General features: G+C 38.4%; 1 protein-coding gene across 1 annotated transcript in view; it reads right to left on the minus strand.

The window, feature by feature from the left end:
- Positions 1-19945, minus strand: part of CRTAP (cartilage associated protein) — an 86563-nt gene that overhangs the window by 8789 nt on the left and 57829 nt on the right. The window contains exon 6 of the mRNA XM_001378522.5: positions 19112-19195. Within this exon, the coding sequence (XP_001378559.2) occupies positions 19112-19195 (84 nt within the window). The remainder of the gene's footprint in view (positions 1-19111; positions 19196-19945) is intronic.

Raw genomic sequence — 19945 nt, forward strand, 5'->3', positions numbered from 1 at the left:
GATGTTTTCTCTGCAGGAGCTTAAGGGATGGGAAGTAATGCTGGGCCTGGGAACAGTGGTCACCCCCTTAACTTAAAGGATCCCAACCAGCTGCCATCTACATTTTCCTTTTGAGGCCCTTCACACAATAATATTAGCTCATAGGTATATAGTGCTTTAAGGTTTACAAAACACACTTTCTCACAATTTATCCTTTTTGTTTGTTTTTAAGTGGATAGAGGGAGGGCCTGGGGGGCAGGCTACAAGGCAAAGAGAATTTATTAAAAGTCTACTGGGCACATAGGGGCAGCTATGTGGCTCAGAGGATTGAGAGCCAGAAGGTCCTGGGTTCAAATCTAGATTTAGACACTCTCTAGTTGTATGACCCTGAGCAAGTCACTTAACCCCCATTGCCTCGCCCTTACCACTCTTCTGCCTTGGAACCAATACACAGTATTTATTAAATAAAATAAAGTATCATTTAAAAATATTCCTGAGTTTATTTGGTCCTATGTGATTTTTGAAATACATGTTAATATTTTATTAGGAAGGGGGCAGTTAGATGGCTCGGTAAACTGAGAGCCAGGCCTGGGGATAATCTTGGAAGGCTCAGGATGGGGAATTCTATCCATCTCTGGAGAAAGAACTGTTGGAGTTGGATGGATACGGATAAAGCAGACTATCTTTGCCATCTTTGCATTTATGGTTTTATTTTGAGGTTTTGGTTTTGCATGAGTTTGCTCTTACAACACTGACCAAGATGGAAGCATGGTTTGCATAATGAAAAAAAAAATAATGTAGGCCCTTGAAGGTAGGGATGTTCTTTCTTCTTCCTTTTGAACATATATTTCCAGTGCTAAGAATAGCATATAGTAGGTTAAAAAGAACAAAACCCTTACCTTCCATCTTAGAATCAATATTGTGTATTGGTTCCAAGGCAGAAGAGTGGTAAGGGCGAGGCAATGGGGGTTAAGTGACTTGCCCAGGGTCATACAACTAGAGAGTGTCTAAACCTAGATTTGAACCCAGGACCTTCTGGCTCTCAATCCTCTGAGCCACATAGCTGCCCCTATGTGCCCAGTAGACTTTTAATAAATTCTCTTTGCCTTGTAGCCTGCCCCCCAGGCCCTCCCTCTATCCACTTAAAAACAAACAAAAAGGATAAATTGTGAGAAAGTGTGTTTTGTAAACCTTAAAGCACTATATACCTATGAGCTAATATTATTGTGTGAAGGGCCTCAAAAGGAAAATGTAGATGGCAGCTGGTTGGGATCCTTTAAGTTAAGGGGGTGACCACTGTTCCCAGGCCCAGCATTACTTCCCATCCCTTAAGCTCCTGCAGAGAAAACATCTGTAGTCCTCGAAGTGACCGGCACTCTCTGTGCAGGGGGAACGTTTATTTTGCCCACAGCCCTCTTGAAACATTTCAGTAACAATAAATAGCAGTAGGGTGAATAGAAACATCTCTGTCCTTTCTTCCTCAGAAACACTGGAGAAACAGGTGTATATATGGTGGACTACACCAGCATTCAATAAACAATGACTCAATACCTACTTTGCTCAAGGCAGGGGGCAGCTGGATGTGCAGGGAATAGAGCAATTGGCCTGGATTCAGGAAGATCTGAACTCAATCCAACCTCAGCTCAGCTAATTCCTACTTGTGTGACCCTGGGCAAGTCACTTAATCTCGATTTAATTTACATTGGCTAGCTGTACAATTCTGGACAAATCACTTAATCTCTATGAGCTTTCTTCTGGTGTGGAAAGTCCTTGAACCAAGACAGACTCCACAGATGGGCAACTTAGCTGTCATTGAGAGCCTTAGACCCAAGAAGGCATTCAGAAGCCAAGCAGCTTGGGGACTATCACATGTGTCCTAGATAAGACTTGAACCCGGGTCTTCCTGACTCCAGAGTCAATAGATAGGAGAGAAACCATCTCCATCCAATAGGAGAGATGCTGCCTCTCAGACCCAATGTACAATTGATTATGCAAATACATGTCTATTTCATTCAGTCAATTTGAAATTGATGTGATGCCTTCTTTCTGCGCTGGAAGAAATAATGAGCATAAAGAATTCAGAGAAGCCTGAGAAGACTCCCCTGAACCAATGCAGAGTGAAGTAAGCAGAAATAGGAAAACAGTAGCCACAGCGATGACAACAATGTGAATGAGGAGAACAAAAAACAAAGGAGGTCAGGGCTGGGTACTTAAAATCATACAGGACACCAAAAAAAGAAGATGAGAAAAAGCACGTCTCTTTCTTTTTTAAACCTTTACCAGGACTGTGTAATGGTTCCAAAGCTAAAGGGCAGTAAGGACTAGACAATGGGGGTGATGGGTGTTAAGTGACTTGCCTAGGGTCACAGAGGTAGATGAATCTGAGGTCATATTTGAACCCAGGACCTCCCATCTCCAGGCCTGGCTCTCAAATCATTGAGCCACCTAGTTGCCCCTCCCTTCATTTCTTGCAAAGGTGAAGGACTATGGATGAGGAGTACTATATACACTGGAAGAATCAGTTTTATGGAATTGCTTTTTAATTGTTGCAAACAATGGAAAACTGAGAAGAGGAGAGGAATATATTTTCAAATTAAAGAGAACATAAAAACAAAAGATATCAATAAAAAAGAAAAATGGCTACAATATTCAATTTAAAAAAATTTAAACCCTTACCTTCTGTCAAAATCAATACTAAATATTGTTTCCAAGGTAAAAGAGTGGTAAGGACTAGGCAATGGGGGTTAAGTGACTTGCCCAGGGTCACACAGCTAGGAAGTGTCTGAAGCCAGATTTGCAATAATCCATTTTTAATTTTTAAAATTGTCATTTTTTTCCTGTCAGAGATAAATGACTATTCCCTACCCTTTGCCAGATTAGCTGCCTTAGCCCAAACTCCTTAAGCAGTGGATAACAACCTGGAGGTTTTTACACTGGGGCAAGGGTATATCTAACTGGATTCAAGGTTTAAATGGCATTTATTTCCTAGAAGATCATCTTACACTGATTTTCAGAGTCCAGCCTGGGACAGGTTCACCCTGGAAGAAGTCTAATGTATGTCTAGATTGAACTCAGAGGTAGCAAGTAGACTGGATCAAAGTTTAGGGGAGAAATGATACCCTAGCATTTGACTTGGTGGGGATTAAGAAGAGAAGAGCCTACAGTGCTAGTTCTCTCTCCTTCCTCCCCATCCTAAGGCTAATGTTCAGGATCTGTCCATGTTCTAGTTCTCAAGGATAATAACACACACACACACACACACACACACACACACACACACACAAATTCATGCACTCATGGAAATATTATAGGTCAGTGAGTGGGTTATTCTCCCTCCTTCCAGTGCTTATCCGCCACCCCTCAATATCACCTGATGGAGAAATTCATCCAATTACTAAATGAAGAGTTAAGAATAAACAGATGGGTCATCAGCCTTGCACCCCACCTCCCCTGATGGCAGGCCACCAACACTTGGTGTGGAATGTGGACCTGAGCCTCAGAAACATTCTGCACAGAGAAGATAGACAAATATTTTCTCAGTGCTAATTCCAGGGAAACAAGCTCCCTCTACACGTACCTAACAGCTTCATGCTACCCCGAAGGCCAATGGATTTGGGAAACTCTGCTCCCCATGGAAAAGATGTGAACCAAGATCACCAATGCCAGTTTGTTCTCTGATGTGAAAGCTTCCAGACTTTTTTTTCCCTGTAACTGATCCCAGGATGGTGAGCTCTTAACCGCCACCTCCTTACCTCCACCCTACTCCCCCATCTTTGATTTGCTGGGCCTCTTTCCCATATTTTTAGAAAGGAAAATTTCTTTGCTTAATAGCTGTATCACCATGTTGATGCACAAACATTTTTAACTCTCAGAATGCCATAATCATCTTATTTAGGTCCAGTACATATAGGATGATATATTTAGAGTTGGAAAAGACCTCAGAAGCCATTTAGTCCAAGTCCTTCATTTTACAGATAAGGAAACTGAGTCCCAGGGAGATTAAGTAGCTTGCCCAACATCACCCAGTTACCTTGGACTTTTTCTAGTTTCATAGCTGTTGAGTACTCATCTTTAACCATCATCCCCACTGGAACCAAGGATGACAGTCTCATCTAGAGGGTCTGAAGAGTATATCTCTTCTGGTATGGACCAAATTTTTGGTAAAATAGACATGAAATCAAGAGACCTGAGTCCTTGCTCTACCATTTTCATACTGTGTGATCTTGGGAATTCCCTGAGACTAACCTGTAAAATGAAAGAGGATGACAGCCATAGCACTGCTGGGTCTGTACCCCAAAGAAGTAATAAAGAAAAAGACATGTACAAAAATATTCATATCTGCGCTCTTTGTGGTGGCCAAAAACTGGAAAACGAGGGGATGCCCATCAATTGGGGAATGGCTGAACAAATTGTGGTATATGTTGGTGATGGAATACTATTGTGCTAAAAGGAATAATAAAGTAGAGGAATTCCATGGAGACTGGAACAACCTCCAGGAATTGATGCAGAGCGAGAGGAGCAGAACCAGGAGAACATTGTACACAGAGACTAATACACTGTGGTATAATCGAACGTAATGGACTTCTCCATTAGTGGCAGTGTAATGTCCCTGCACAATTTGCAGGGATCTAGGAGAAAAAACACTATCCATAAGCAGAGGACAAACTGAGGGAGTAGAAACACCGAGGAAAAGCAACTGCCTGACTACAATGGCTGAGGGGACATGACAGAGGAGAGACTCTAAACGAACACTCTAATGCAAATACTAACAACATGGCAATGGGTTCGAATCAAGAACACGTGATACCCAGTGGAATCACGCGTCTGCTACGGGGGGGGGGGGGGTGGGAGGGAGGAAAAGAAAATGATCTTTGTCTTTAATGAATAATGCATGGAAATGATCAAATAAAATACTATAAAATTAAAAAAAAAGAAAAAGGATGAGATCAGGTGATAAAAAATATGCCTTCTAATGCTTCTGGGAAACAAATCACAAACTTGCATGTATATTTTGGACATCCCTAACTGTGGGGAGCCAGTTCTATAATTCTATCTACATTTCTAGATAATTAGTGATGCCAAATATTGGCTCTAGCCACTAAAAGATGACTATTATGTGTTCTCCAGCTCTAGAAGCATTTTACTGGAAAAGTTAAATGCTACTCAGGTTTCCAGAAATATAGGCTCTTATCTCTTTAAACTTCCCTAAGGCAACTGATCAAGAGAATCTAAAATGAAAAGCATTTACTTTAGTCAGCTGCAGGAAGAGTTTTCCAACTAGCCATTGGTCTGTGCAAAAGCTTTAGATGGCCTACAGCCATTCAGTAGCTCTTCTCCCAGAAATCAGTGTCAAAAAAGATGAAGAAAAGGCCAGTTAATCTTCCAGAGCCAAGAGTATCATAGTTTCCAGTTTTATTTGTAAAACATTTCTTACCCAAAATTCAACTTTTTTTTTTAATGAGGAAATGATTCATTGCTTAACTTCTACCAGATCAATCTTTCTAATGCTTAGGTCTAGTCATGTCACTTCTCAAAATCCTTCAATGAATCCCTTTTGCTTTCTAATAAAGTGTCTTGTTTCACCACATGATGGATAGGGAAATATATTACTTGCCTTTTTGAGGAGGGGGGGAAATGAGACAGATTTTTGAACATTGCTAATATGAAAATTTGTTTCTCTTGGATAAGCATATTTATTATAATTATTTTACATATTTATAACATATATGTTTTATATTATTATTATATTTTATAATATGTCATATATTTTAATGGTAACCAAAAAGATAGAAAAAAGATAATAGTTGGTAACACACACTAATATTTGTGAATTAAATATATGGCAAATAAAAATTTAAAACACTAAAATCTTTATAATCTGTCATTCAAACTCCATTACATTCCGGTATTACCATACTAACTATAGTTATTTTGTATTCCAGCCACTGCTTCTTCCAGTAAGTCTTCCTTGATTCCACTCATTTGGTAAATATCTTCCCCCCTGGAATATCCTATGCCAATTTGAGAAAGAAACTAGAAAGAGAGCTGGACTTGGTTAGAATCTTGTCTTTGTTGTGTGACCATAGGCAGGTCATTTAACTTAGCCTCTGTTTCTTCATTGGTAAAATGAGGATGATAATAATGGCCAGTTATTGTAATAGTTATCATCATAACTATTTGTGCAGACCCTCACACAAGGCTCATTAGTTACATACTTTGTTTAGTTATACAGCTTATTGGTTACAAAATCTAGAAATTGAAACTGTGTCCCTCTGGACTCAGTGTACTATCTTATTGAAACATTTATTTTCAGGAGTCAGTCTCGTAAAAAAAAAATTCTTGAATTGGACCTGTGGACTTTAAAAATTTTTATTTTTTATCCTGGGTTCAAATCTGACTTCAGACATTTCCTAGCTGTGTGACCCTCAGCAAGTCACTTAACTTCCCCATTGCCTAGCCTTCACTGCTCCTCTGCCTTGGAACCAATATATATATATATTATATTATTGATTCTAAGACAGGAGGTAAGTGCTTAACACATATATATATATATACATATGTGTGTGTGCATATATATAAAACATATGGAGAAATAACTGTATTTAAAAACAATTGATTTCCTTTATAATTCTATGTATTTAATTTTATGCATTTAGAAACATTATTCTGAGAAGAAGTCCCTACACTTCACCAGGCTGCCAAAAGGGAACGTGACTCAAAAAGGGGCTCCCTTAAAAGAGCAAGGCTTTGGGGAGACTCTAATATTATTGTACCAATTACCCTTTACTCAGAATTCCATAATACCTAGTTTGGTGCCTAGTGTCTTTGGGATACTAGTCAATAGTAGTACTAATCCAACCCAAAAAAGATTAGGGATGGAGGGATGGGTTAATTAATTAATTCCTTAAATAGTTTCCTTGCCTGATATTAAAATATATATACTATGGGTCAACTCGGCTTTTTATCTTCTTGATTAGGTCAGTGGATTCCTGAGCTTGGGTAGAAATGGAGATTCCAGCTGCAGTGTCTCCACCCTAATAAAAGATCTCCACAGAGTCCCTCCTCCCTCCCTTGAATTCCCATCTCCCCAGGGGACAACCAGCATAACATCCTGAATCCTGCAGAGACTAGGCCTTGAAGCACCAAGTCCTTGGCAACCCTATCAAGTTAAAAAAATGAAGACTGATGTTGGGAGATGCAGTGGGTGGTGGGAGGGAAGAGACGGGATGATATGCTGTCCAATTTCACAGTGGAGTGAGTTTCATTAAAAGGACGCTAGTTTGATTCCAACAGTGCATTCTAGAAAACATCTTTTATACCCCTTCCCAAACTTCCAAATGAGACATTTAATTTCCTAAGGGCTCTGGTGCCTCCAATATCCAAGTACAAACCTCCAGGGGCTGGGTCAAGTCTGCCTGAATGAGTCAATAGGTGTAAATCAGCAATAGCAAGTCAACATCCTTTTTTTCATGTTAAGAAATGCCCAGAGCCCTAAGTTACTCAAGCCAGAGTTTGACTCATCTATCTGTGGTAGAAGTTTGAGGGACTTAGAGAAGAATGAGTAAGAGAGGTCAATGACCAGGGAAGATGAGAACCTAGTTAGTACTTGTCGTATATCTTAGGAGAGAAGAATAAGAGAAGTGAGATCTAAGAGACCAAAAGACTCAAATACGTACTGGAACCTATGAAAATATACTGGCTGGGTCTCTATATTACAAAGGGAAATTGGAGGTGGAAGAGTGGTGGATCATCTAAGAAATACTTCACAAATAAAGGCATTTAAAAAAAAATTATCCAGCTAATAAAAGAAGAAGCAATTTGAGGATTGAGGATTCAAGAAAAATGGTGAACTGTCCTTGATACGATGAATAACCAAGTGGTTAAGAATCCCTGAAGACACAGTCTTTCTCAGCTACATTCAAGAACGCACCACTTTCCTCTATAAACATTTTTGCTCTTGGGAATGGGTGTTTTTGGAGGATGAGATGGATAACAAAGCAGCAAAATCACCATTAGAAAAGAGTATCCAAGTACTTCAGAGGGATGAGAGTTTTAGTGGACTAGAGGATGGGAAGATCTATCAGAAGCAAACAGATGGTGTACAAACTCATATCAGGTGTTACCTATATTACAAGGTCCCAGGTTCAGCACTGAAAACAGAAGACTGATTCTTGGGCAGTATCTAATGGATTAGCCATAAGATCAGCTAAATGAAGGAATGAGAGATAATTGGATAAAGTTTAGGGAAAGGAGTTACAGGAAGACATTGTTATTGCAAACATGAACAGTCAGGTTGGGAACATTTCAGCTCATACTAAAGAGAAATCCCGTGAAACAAAATGGAATGAAAGGTGGACACATTAGGAGATGGAAGAATAATAGAGAGATAAGAGAGAACTGTGACTGTAATGAAATAGGGGTGTGTATATATAAACTTAGAGAGCATCAATGCCTTTCTGACCTGGTCTGCTGCTGGTATTGGTGTCTACCACTGCACACTTCTCCCTATTACTTCTCAGCACATACCTGGAGCTACTTGCAACCAAACTTGATTTTGCTCTCTTGTTGGTTGTTCCATGTCCAACCGTTCCTTTTCCACTGTGACAGTGGGAAATCCCAATTACTCTGGCTCTGACTTGTAAGCATAAAAGAACATATAAGTTCATCCTTTCTTAGATACCCCACTAGAAGTAGTGGGGATCCAGCCTTTTGACTAGACAAAAATGCAACAGGACATTACCAAGATACAGCAACAATTACTTAAACACCACTAAAAAGTGGAATAGGAGCCTAAAGATGCAAGTAGGATTTTGCAAAGGAAAAGAGACATTACAAGTAATATGATCATTAAATCCAGATTAAAAAAATCAAAGGAACTGGAAATAATAGGAAGAGATTAAAATCCTGCACTACATCTTCTCATACTTGGGTAGCATTCTCAGTCTTCAGAAGATCTGCCATGAGCAATCATGAGACAACTGGAAAACATGAATTGGAATCTTTCCTGTTCCATCAATTACTTATTTAAAGATGTTTTGATGCTTAATATGATAATGCTTGTGTGTAATGTTTGTTCTAATCCAAAATGAATTAAGCACATATGTTTGAACAGCTAGATGGATAATTTTATTGATTATTGTCTTCTTAGGTAAAGATCATTCTAGATAGCTGCAGGAGTAGCCAAGTAGCCATAAGGTGGAATTTAATGAGAATATGTATGTTAATTTAGGATGAACCACTCCGTTTTGTGTTAAATCTACATTTTATGATTAAGTATTATTACATAAAATGTCTGAAGTAAAATACAGACTCAAGTGGTATAGTTTGGCAACAAAATGTGTGTTCCCCAGATTTAGTAAATAATTTCTAATGATGCATTTGGCCCCTAACTCTGGTAAATAATAGATTTGGAAATTGACATTTTGATTGATGGTTTTCTTTCACCATAAGCTTAGATAATTGATTACTAATCAGAATTTATGTGACTTAGATTTTTATGGTCTTGACTAAGGAAATTAACATCATAGCTTGCGTAATCATCAGCTTGCTCTTGGGTAGTGAGTGACTAAGGTACATCAAACACAGGTAGACAGGGAGAGATCAGAGAAGTCTAACTATAGAAGGTGGTGGTTTCAGCTGAGTATTGAAGCCAACCAGGGCTCTCAGTTTTTCCCTGCTTACATCTAGCTGTGTAGACAAATCAATCTATAGACTCCTATGGAATTCAGTCAGGAAAGGGCCAACAGGGAACTTTCCATTCAATTCAGTTCAACTCAGCTCAACTCTATTCCAAGAAGGAAACCAGAAGACCTAATGATATATATTATAGGAAGAAATTTAGCTCCATTTAAGTCATTAAGCACAAGATTTGACACATTGGGAACCTCCAGAATAGTATGGCCTATATTTTCAGCTCTTCCTTCCTAACTTTCCTCTGCTTTTCTATCCACAGCTAATTATAAGACCCAAAGAGAGAATAGTCAATATAGTACTGTAAGTAATATTAGTGACTCGTATTTATATGGTGCTTTTAAACACATAAAGTGCTTTCTTGATAAATGATATACAATGATCATTTTTTCTGGCCCCAAAGAGATACTGGAAGGTATCATCTTACCCATCACTTCTTTGGGTAGATAATGGTCTATAAATATGGATTGGAACTGGACCTGTGATTTCACTGGCACAGGGAATCTCTTAGGTGAGTAAATTTAGATCAGTATCTTTTCTTCAATTTATATATATATACATATATATAATTTATAATTTATATATTTATATATTTATTGTATATATTATATTATTTATTATTTATATTTATATTATGTATATATAAATTGAAGAAAAGATACTGATATATATATATACACAACAAAAGAGTTGTGTTAAGCACTGAGAAATTGTTATTTGTCCAGAGTTATACAACCAGTACATATCAAAGGTAAAGCTCAAAAAATCAGGTCTTCCTGGCTTTGAGAACAGACCTTTTATCCACTATGACAAAATGCCTCTCATGCGTATCAGAATGCTGCATTTAACAATAGCTTTTTTTCAATATGTTGGTTAGTTTTACTGAATCATTTTCCCTCTCTTTTATTTATTCCTTGTTAAAAGGAAAGATTCTCTGGGAGCAGGAAAGGACAGGAGATGCATTGGAATATATAGCTGATTTCAAAATCAAATATATAAGTGAAAATTTTATTTTAAAATATTAAAAGAAATTCAGTTGTTTCCTCACAAAAACCTAGTGAATTATCAGATCCATTTTACGGAGAAGGAAAATGAGATACAAAAGGCTTGATTTATTATTTTGTTGATTGTCCAAACTTAAGAAAGTGCCCAAAACTATGTCAATAATGCAGATTAAACTTAAAAGAATACTGTGCATAATTTTTTTTTCCAAAAAAAGCTGGTTGTTAAATATCCAACATATCCAAAAGCATAATGGGTGTTTTTTGTTGTTGTCATTCACATGCTCTTGCACCAACTCTTGGTTGGTGGTTTGCTTTTGTCATAAACTTAATCAATTACTAATCAAAATTTATATGCAACTTGTAAATTTCCTTAGTCACAACATAAAAACCCATGTTTCCCCACAGTCTAGCTCTTTATAACCCTGTATTTTATTGGGGTGTGGGGAGTTTCTTGGCAAAGATACTGGAGTTGTTTGCCATTTCCTTCTCCAGATAATTTTATAGATAAAGAAACTGAGGCAAACAGGGTTCAGTGACTTTCTGAGGATCACCACATTTTGGTGGCTGGATTTGAATTCATGAAGATATCTTCCTGATTCCAAGCCCTTTCTTTCTGCTGGTCTATCCTGCTGTCCCCAGAGTGTAACATAGCAAGCATTTATTAAGAATAAAAATGTGTAAGTTACTATGCTAGGCACTGGAGACAAAGAGATAAAAATAAAACAATTTTTGCCCTCGAGAAGTTTACATGCTCATAAGGAAATATAACAAAAACACAGATAAGAAAATAGAAATTTTTCTTTTCTTTTGTCCTTTTACATAGACCCGTGATTTCATTGGTATAAGGAAATTCCCTCTACCAATGTAGGCCAACACCTGCTTTTCAATTTAGAGTTTAAGAGAATGCGCAGTGGGTATTATACGGTTAAGTGACTTGGCTAGGGTCATGTAGCCAGCTTATGTCAGAGGCAGGATTTGTGCCCAACTCTTCCTGATTCTATCAGTTCTATATTCTGCCTCTTGAGGTGACCTTTGACAAGTCACTTAACCCTGTTTGCCTCAGTTTCCTCACTAGAAAATAAGCTGGAGAAGGAAATGACAAACAGTATCTTTGCTCCCAAACTTCCTCAATCCTGAAAATGGGGTCACAAAGATTCAAGCCAGAAAAATGACTAAAAATACAAATGAATTTCAACAAGAAAATCCTAGGGGATCATGAAAGGAGAGAGCACCTGAACTGAGCTATCCAAAGATGCTCTCCCTCCTTCCATTGCAGGAGGGAAAGCATCTCCAAGTGAGAGTCTGTTCAAAAGTGGAGATGGAAGGTAGCTGGCTTGAGAGTCAGTCAGTTTGGCTAGAACATAGTATATAAGATGAGCATCCAATGTGACACTAGCCCAGAAAGAAACCAGAGACAAACTGAAATAACAAATATCATGTACCTACAAAATATGTTTAATATTTAATACTTTTAATTTTTATATTCTAATATAATGATTTAATTATTTTTAATAGTTTTTTTTTTAAACCCTTACCTTCTGTCTTGGAGTATTGACTCAAAGGCAGAGAGTGGTAAGGGCTAGGCAATGGGGGTCAAGTGACTTGCCCAGAGTCACACAGCTGGGAAGTGTCTGAGGCCAGAATTGAACCTAGGACCTCCCATCTCTAGACCTGGTTCTCAATCCACTGAGCCACCCAGATACCCCCTATAGTTTTATTAAAATTAAATTAGTTTTTAAATTAAAATTTTAATTTAATTTCTATCTTAATATTTCTATTTTTAATATTTAATAATAAAAACAAAGGTTTTAGTACCTGCCTGAGATGCCATCTAAAGGAGCAACTTCTTTCATCAAGTTTTTGGAACCAAGTATTTTGAAGACAGATCGTCCAACTTATTGGCTCTTCCTTACAAATGAAAACTGAGTATTGTTCTTTTATGGGGCAGGAGATAAGGAGGGAGAAGGAGGGGTGGGAGGGACCAGGACAGAGGCAGAGAAACATTCTGTCCATGCTTCTATGTCTACTGATTTCTGAAATAGAGCTTGCTACTGAAATAGAACTAATCTGAGCTTCTGTACTAAGTTGCCCTTTAGTCTGTCCAAGTAGCAGCAGTTTTAGTTCATAATAGCAATGATTTACTGTGATGAATACTATCCCCACCCTAAGGAGAACTTTTGACCAGCCTAAGTGTTCCCCAAATGCTTCTGCTTCCAACCAAAATCTGATTTAAAAAAGAAAAGGGTTTGTGAGCATGTCAAACTTATTGTTAATTCAAATGATTTGTCATGGAAGTCTAAGCATTTGTCAGGAAATATTTCCTACAAAACAATTAGAAGAATTTGTTTTCTTTGTTGCGGAAGCCAGAAGAAACAGTTTTGACAGAACATCATAATTCTGAAAGGAACAGCTAGAAAGTTCAGGGGACTGAGAGCCAGGGCTGGAGATGGGAGGTCCTGGGTTCAAATGTGACTGAATTCAGACCCTTCCTAGCTGTGTGACTCTGGACAAGTCACTTAACCCTCATTGCTGAACCCTTACTTCTTCTGTCTTGGAACTGAAATAGTATCCATTGTAAGACAGAAGGTAAGGGTTAAAAAAAAAGTTTTTTTTTAAAGAAGTCTAAAGGATTAATAGCAGATAACAAGATACTACTTATAAAAAACCAATGACCATCTCCATATGAAAGCTGTATCTGCTTGCAGAACTTCCATGTGCTTTTCATGAAATTTCAAATTTCCATCTGCAATGTATGCTACCATTCACTAATTCAGAGAACATTTTAGTTGGCCATAATTTATGACTTATGCAAACAAGAAATTACCCAAACATTTTTTCTCTGTATGTCATTTCCTCTGCTCTATTTCAAGTCTCATTGAACTATTAAAAGACGGTTTAAAAACAAAACAACAAATTGTTTGTGACGCCCTTCTCCTCCCTCAGGGCACCGATTCCCATGGAACTGGAATCTTAGAAATCCGTAAGATGGCAGACCTAGCTACGACTTCCTACCATGACTTATAATCACTGTGAAACTTCCTAATAACATTTTCCTGCCTAGAACAGCCAATTTAATTTATTTTCTTCTCAGCTGAGAGGCCCATAAAGCTAACCCCAGTTAAGGTTTTCCAGGATGTCTCATTCCAAGATGTAGGAAGAAAAAAAAATCTCTGTTGCCTGGAAAATGTTATAAAGAAGTTTCGCTGTATTTAACATCTTAGTACTGCCAAGCTGGCTCAAAGCTGAAAACTCCATCAACATTCTTTAGGTGAGAGAACACTTCTTAAAAGGACTAGGACAGTAGGACATGACAGACCCATCCAATCACACCGTCATGGCGGCAGCTGGATGCTGTGGGAACTTGAGCCTGGTTTGGTGTGGTGGAAGCAGGCTGAGTTCCTCAAGAGTACCATGGTGTGGACTTGGGCCCCGTGGAATTTGCAAACAAAGTATTGGTTACTTAAAATTTAGAATTCAACCACAAATAACCAATGGGCAGTCAGAAACTGGCCTGTTTTCTCTCTGGCCAAATCAAAGTCTAAAAATGTTCTGGGGAAAATGTTGACCCGCCATTCACCGATGAGCAAAGGAAAGCCAATGGAGTCCTAATCTTTTGTGGACCAGGTTTGCCTAGACTAAACAAACAGGTCTTACTTTGGCAATGTATAGAGTGATTTGTCCTATTTGACCCCAGATGGATGGAACCAGGAATAGTGGGTAGAAGCCAGAGAGAGGTAGACTGAGGCCAGGTGTAAAGGAAAACTTCCTAAACAATCAGTTGTGTAAAAGAGAAAGGAGCTGCCTGGGCAGGGAATGGATTCTTCTTAGTAGATGTTCTCGGGCAATAATTAGCTGATAGATAGAAACTAGGAGGGATTCTAATTCAGGAAAGGATGTGTTACTGAGGTTTCTTTCAGATCTAAAGTCTACAATTCTGGGTGATCATGTGTCCCTTCCATTTTCAATCTATTTTTTCCCCTCTCTACCAAAACTTTTCCTTCTATCTTCAAATATACAAATAGGTCTCATTTGCCATGGAAAAAGCACTCACAAAAGCAAAAAAAAAAAACACACAACCTCCCGCAACCCTTCATTTTACCCTAATGCCCTTTATTTTTTTAATTGAAAACTTTTATTTAATTAGTTAATTTAGAATCTTTTTCCATGGTTACAAGATTCATGAACTTTCGCTCTCCTCCTTCCCCTTCCCCTGTAGCCTACACGCAGTTCCACTGGGTTTTACATGTATCATTGATCAAGACCTATTTCCATATTATTGATAATTGCACCAGGGTGATCGTTTAGAGTCTACCAATCCTAATGCCCTTTAAAAGTACCATCTTGTCTCCTATTCAGTGAGGCAGTATCATTGAATTAATGATAAAATACATCATTTAATATATCAATTAATGATATAGTCATATATAATAATAACACTAGGTCATGTTGCCTGGTGGAAAGAGTAAAGGACTAGATGAGACAACTAGGTGATATAATGGATGGAGCTTTAAACCAGGCATCAAGAAAACCCAAGTTCAAATCTGACCCTAGACACTTCACTAGCTGTGACTCTGGGCAAATCATTTAACTTCAGTTTCCTCATTAACCTCAGTTTCCTTATCTGTAAAATAGGAAGAAGAAGAATAGCACCCACCTCCCAGGACTATTATATGGGTGAGATTTTTTTAAGTGTTACATAGTAAATTGCTAGTTGTTATTATTATTTAAAAGCCTTGGATTCTGATACTGCCTCTGCCACTTACTAAACTAGGTTAAAACTCTTTGAAAAGACCATATTAGTGCTTCCCATTTCCCATCATCTCTATCTCTTCTTCTTCTTCTCTTTCTTTTTATTTTTTTTAATACTCTTACCTTCTGTTATAGAATCATTACTAAGAATTGGTTCCAAGGCAGAAGAGTGGTAAGGGCTAGATAATGGGAATCAAGTGACTTCTCTCCTTACTAGACTTCATCAAGAAACAAGACCCTTCAGTCTCCCAACTCTGTGCTTCATCACTGGATGTCCTCCATGCTTGGAATTCTCTCCCTCCTCGTTTCCATCTTGTGGCTTCCCTAGTCTTCTTCTATTGGCAGATATAGGGAGCCTTTACCAATTCCCATTAATTCTAGCATTTTCTTTTTGTTTACTAATTCCATTTCATCCTGTATATACATAGCTTGTCTTACAGTTATATGTTGTATGTTATAGTGTACTTCTACTAGGTGACATAGTGGATAGAGAGCTGGACCTGGAGTTAAAAAGTCCTGAGTTCAAAGCCAGCCTCAGCCATTTACTTGCTGTGTGACCTTGACCAAATTATTTGCCCTCAGTCTCCCTCAATTTCTTCAACTGTAAAATGGATAAGATAATAATACTTACTCTTCAGCCTTGTCATGAGGATCAAAAGAGATAATATTTGTAAAATGCTTAGCATAGTGCCTCATGAATAGTAGGTGCTATATATTTCTTCTCTTCCCTTCTCTTTCCTTCCATTAGACTTTGAACTCATTGGGAGCCAAGACTTTTTGTGTGTTTCCAGTACTTAACACAGTACCTGGCACACAGTAGGTGCTATACAAATATTTATTCTCTTCCCTTCCCTTTTCTTCCATTAGATTTTGAACTCATTGGGAGCCAAGACTGTCTTTTTATCTTTTCTTGTGTTTCCAGTACTTAACACAGTTCCTGGCACACAGTAGGTGCTATACAAATATTTATTCTCTTCCCTTCCCTTTCCTTCCATTAGACTCCTCAACTCTTTGTAATCCAGGACCGGGTTTTGGTTCTTTTTGGCTTTGTTTTTAACCTTTACTGGTGTTCCTAGGGCTTAGCACAAAGCCTGGCACATAGTATTTACTGACTGACATCTCTAAGCCAAAAAATGGCTTGAATATTTGGTTAATATTAAATTAAATAGCTTCTTGCAGACTTGTGCCTAAAATGTTGAATACAGTATTAATCTTTTTCTTTAAAATATGTTATAGTTATCCACAACAGAAAAGAATTGGGTCTTAGCTATCCTCTGTATTTCTCCCACTTCCTAGCATGATCTTCTTAACAGTATTAGCCTTCAGAAATACCTACTGAAAAAGAGCCCTGGACATGGTGTCAACAAACCTGGGTTCCATTTCTGCCTTCGTCACTTACTACTACATGACTGAGTGAATCATATAACTTCTCTGGGACTCAGTTTCTTCAAGTGTAAAACAAAGGAGACTGGACATGATAGCTTCTAGTCCATTCTCATTCTCTTGCTCTATGGTTTTCTTCAATAGATGGAGGAGAGCAAGCTTGCTTCATGGGACTTACCTAACCTTAAATTTCAAGAAATCCTCTAGAAGTAATCAAGTGAGCTGGACATAATTTACAGAAGAAAAGACAGCGGCTTGAGCTCCCAGAAAAATGGAGGGAAACGTACATCTGAGCATCTTAAAAATACTACTGTAATTTAAATTTGCTTTGTTTTTAGAAGATAAAAAAAGGTGGGATAGAGTGTGGTCCATGTATCCACCCAGACATGTAGTTTTACATCCTGAGGAAACCACAGCTCTTCCCCCTGGAAAAATGTATGGCCTTGATTTCTATTCTTGCAGTACTAATCTTGTACTAAGATTATTCTTTTCATAAAAACACTCATGAGGCAGCTAGATGGCTCAGTCAATAAAGCCAACCCTGGAGATGGTGGGGTTATAGGTTCAACTCTGACCTCAGACACTTCCTAGCTGTGTGACCCTGGGCAAGTCACTTGATCCCCATTGCCTAGCTTTTACCATTCTTCTGCCTTGGAACTAATACTTAGTATTGATTTTCAGATAGAAGGTAAGGGTTTTATTTTTTTTTAAAACACTCATAAACCCCAGATTTTTTTCCCCAGTCTTCTGCATTTTTCATTAAAAGGGGGGAATTCACGTCGTGGTAAATTTCATCAAATGGAAAAATAAATTCCTTTTGGTAGCTTGCATTTATGAAATATTTTTCCTCATCACCCTGTGAGATAGGTGGTACAAAGATTATCTGCATTTTACAGATGAGAAAACTCATCTCTGGGAGATTCCACAATTTGGCTGTGATCACATAGCCTGAATTATCATCTCCCTCTAAAGCTGCCTTGCTCTTTTAATCGGTTTCCTGCCCTCTAATTCATGACCCAAACTGCTGCTGTACCTCTTCCTTAAGTACCATTCTGGTAAATTCCCTCTTCAGTGTTCCATGGGTCCTTAGTCCCTATTGTTTTATGTATCTCCTGTGTCTTTCTGGTCCTCATTTGTATCCTCCTTGTTTGGGCCAGTGCCTGTTACATCGTAAGCATTTAATAAATGCTAGTTACCTAAATGGCTTTTGAATACACTTCCAACTCCTTAGCCTACCATTTGGGGTTCTCTATCACCCCTCAGAACTCTCTCTCTCTCTCTCTCTCTCTCATCTTGTCTCATACAGATTCTTTCAGACAAATTGGACTACCTGTAGTCCATTCTATACACCCTAGTCTCCCATCTCTGGACCTTTGCTTATGCTGGTTTTTGTGCCTGGAATCACTTTCTTCCCATGCACCTAAATCTATGAACTGTGGAATTTCTACTCATCCTTTATGACTGATCTCAAAGACTACCTCCTATATCAATGTCCCTGGTCCTGCCAGTCAGTAATGAACACCTTCGTTGCTCCCTTCCCTGTGCTCCTACATATTTTGGGAGCTCACTTGGCATGTGCTTATCTACTATTTCATCATCATTAAGTCATCATCACTTACTATGTGCCAAGGGCAGCTAGGTGGCACAGAGGATAGAGTGCTGAACTTCAAGTTAGGAAAACCCATTTTTCTGAGTAAAAATTTGCCCTCAGATTAACTGTGTGACTCTGGGCAAGTCACTTTACTCTGTTTGCCTCAATTTCCTCTTTCTGTAAAATGAGCTGGAGAAGAAAATAGTAAACTATTCCAGTGTTTCTACCAAAAAACCCCCAAACTGAACAATAGCAACATGTGCCAGGCTCTATAATGGACTGGAGATACAAGTACAAAAAAAGGCAATCCCTGCCCTAAGGGAGGGAGAAGAAAACACACAAGAAAGATGAAAGGGGGACATGTCAGAGAATCCAAAGGAATATAGCCAGGTGGGAAATGAAGCAATGGTTGTAAATGGGGTTTGGGGAGCAGCTTTCTCCTCTGCCCTCCAATCTGAGGGACTCCAGGGGATGAGGGTCCTGATGAGCCATGAGTATCAGATCTGATTTTGATTTGGAAGTTTGAAGAGGTTCCTGAGGCATGGTGTGTTACAATTGCCCATGCTTCCTTCCCTAATCAACTGTAAGCTCCATGAGGACACCAACCCATCACTTTTACTAAACTTCATATTGACTCGGGACTTTGCACAGGATTTGCTCACATAATGTGGTATTTAATAAATGCCAGTTGATTTTAATAGAACTGAAAACTTACCTCATCATCATCCATGATGTTTTCCTTAGCAAACTCATAGAGTTCCTTCTGGAGTTTTGTAATATTAAAGTATTCAACAGCTTCCTGTTGGGGAAAAAACAGAGGACATGGTGGGACAAGGCTGGAGATGACAAGGACTGAGCATGGCAAGGGACCATGCCAGCCCTGGGGATACAGATGCCTCAAAGAATATACCATCTTCAGAAAAACTTGGAAAGACCTCCATGAACTGATGCAGAGTGAAATAAGCAGCACCAGGAGAACACTGTGCACAGTTATAGCAATACTGTGGAATGATCAACTTAGCTACTCTCAGCAATATGATGATTGGGACAATTCCGAAGAACTTGGGACAAAGAATGCTATCCACCTGCAGTGAAAGAACTGTGGGAGTTGGTATGCAGATCAAAGCATTTTTTTTCCACATTAGTTTATTCGTGTTTCACTTTGGGCTTTTGGTCTATATGAGAATTCTCTTCCAACAATGAATAGTATGGAAATATGTTTTACATGATAAATATAAGCATAACCCAGATCAAATTGCTTACCATCTCCAAGAGTGGGGAGGGAAGGGAGAAATGGAAATAATTTGGATCTTATAACTTCAGAAAACTTATGTGGAAAATTATTATTACATATAATTGAGAAAATAAAATAATTTAAAAAAATACACCATTTTCCTTCTAACCACAGCTCAAATGCCTTCTACATTAAGCCTTTGCTGATCCCCTCAGCTGCTGGGGTGCTTCCTCCTAAGTAATCTTCTATTGAACTGTTTTGTGCTTATCTATTTATACTTATTTTCTTTCTTTGTATTCTGAATATATTTCTATG

The sequence above is a fragment of the Monodelphis domestica genome, chromosome 5, assembly GCF_027887165.1.
Source record: "Monodelphis domestica isolate mMonDom1 chromosome 5, mMonDom1.pri, whole genome shotgun sequence".
NCBI lineage: Eukaryota > Metazoa > Chordata > Mammalia > Didelphimorphia > Didelphidae > Monodelphis > Monodelphis domestica.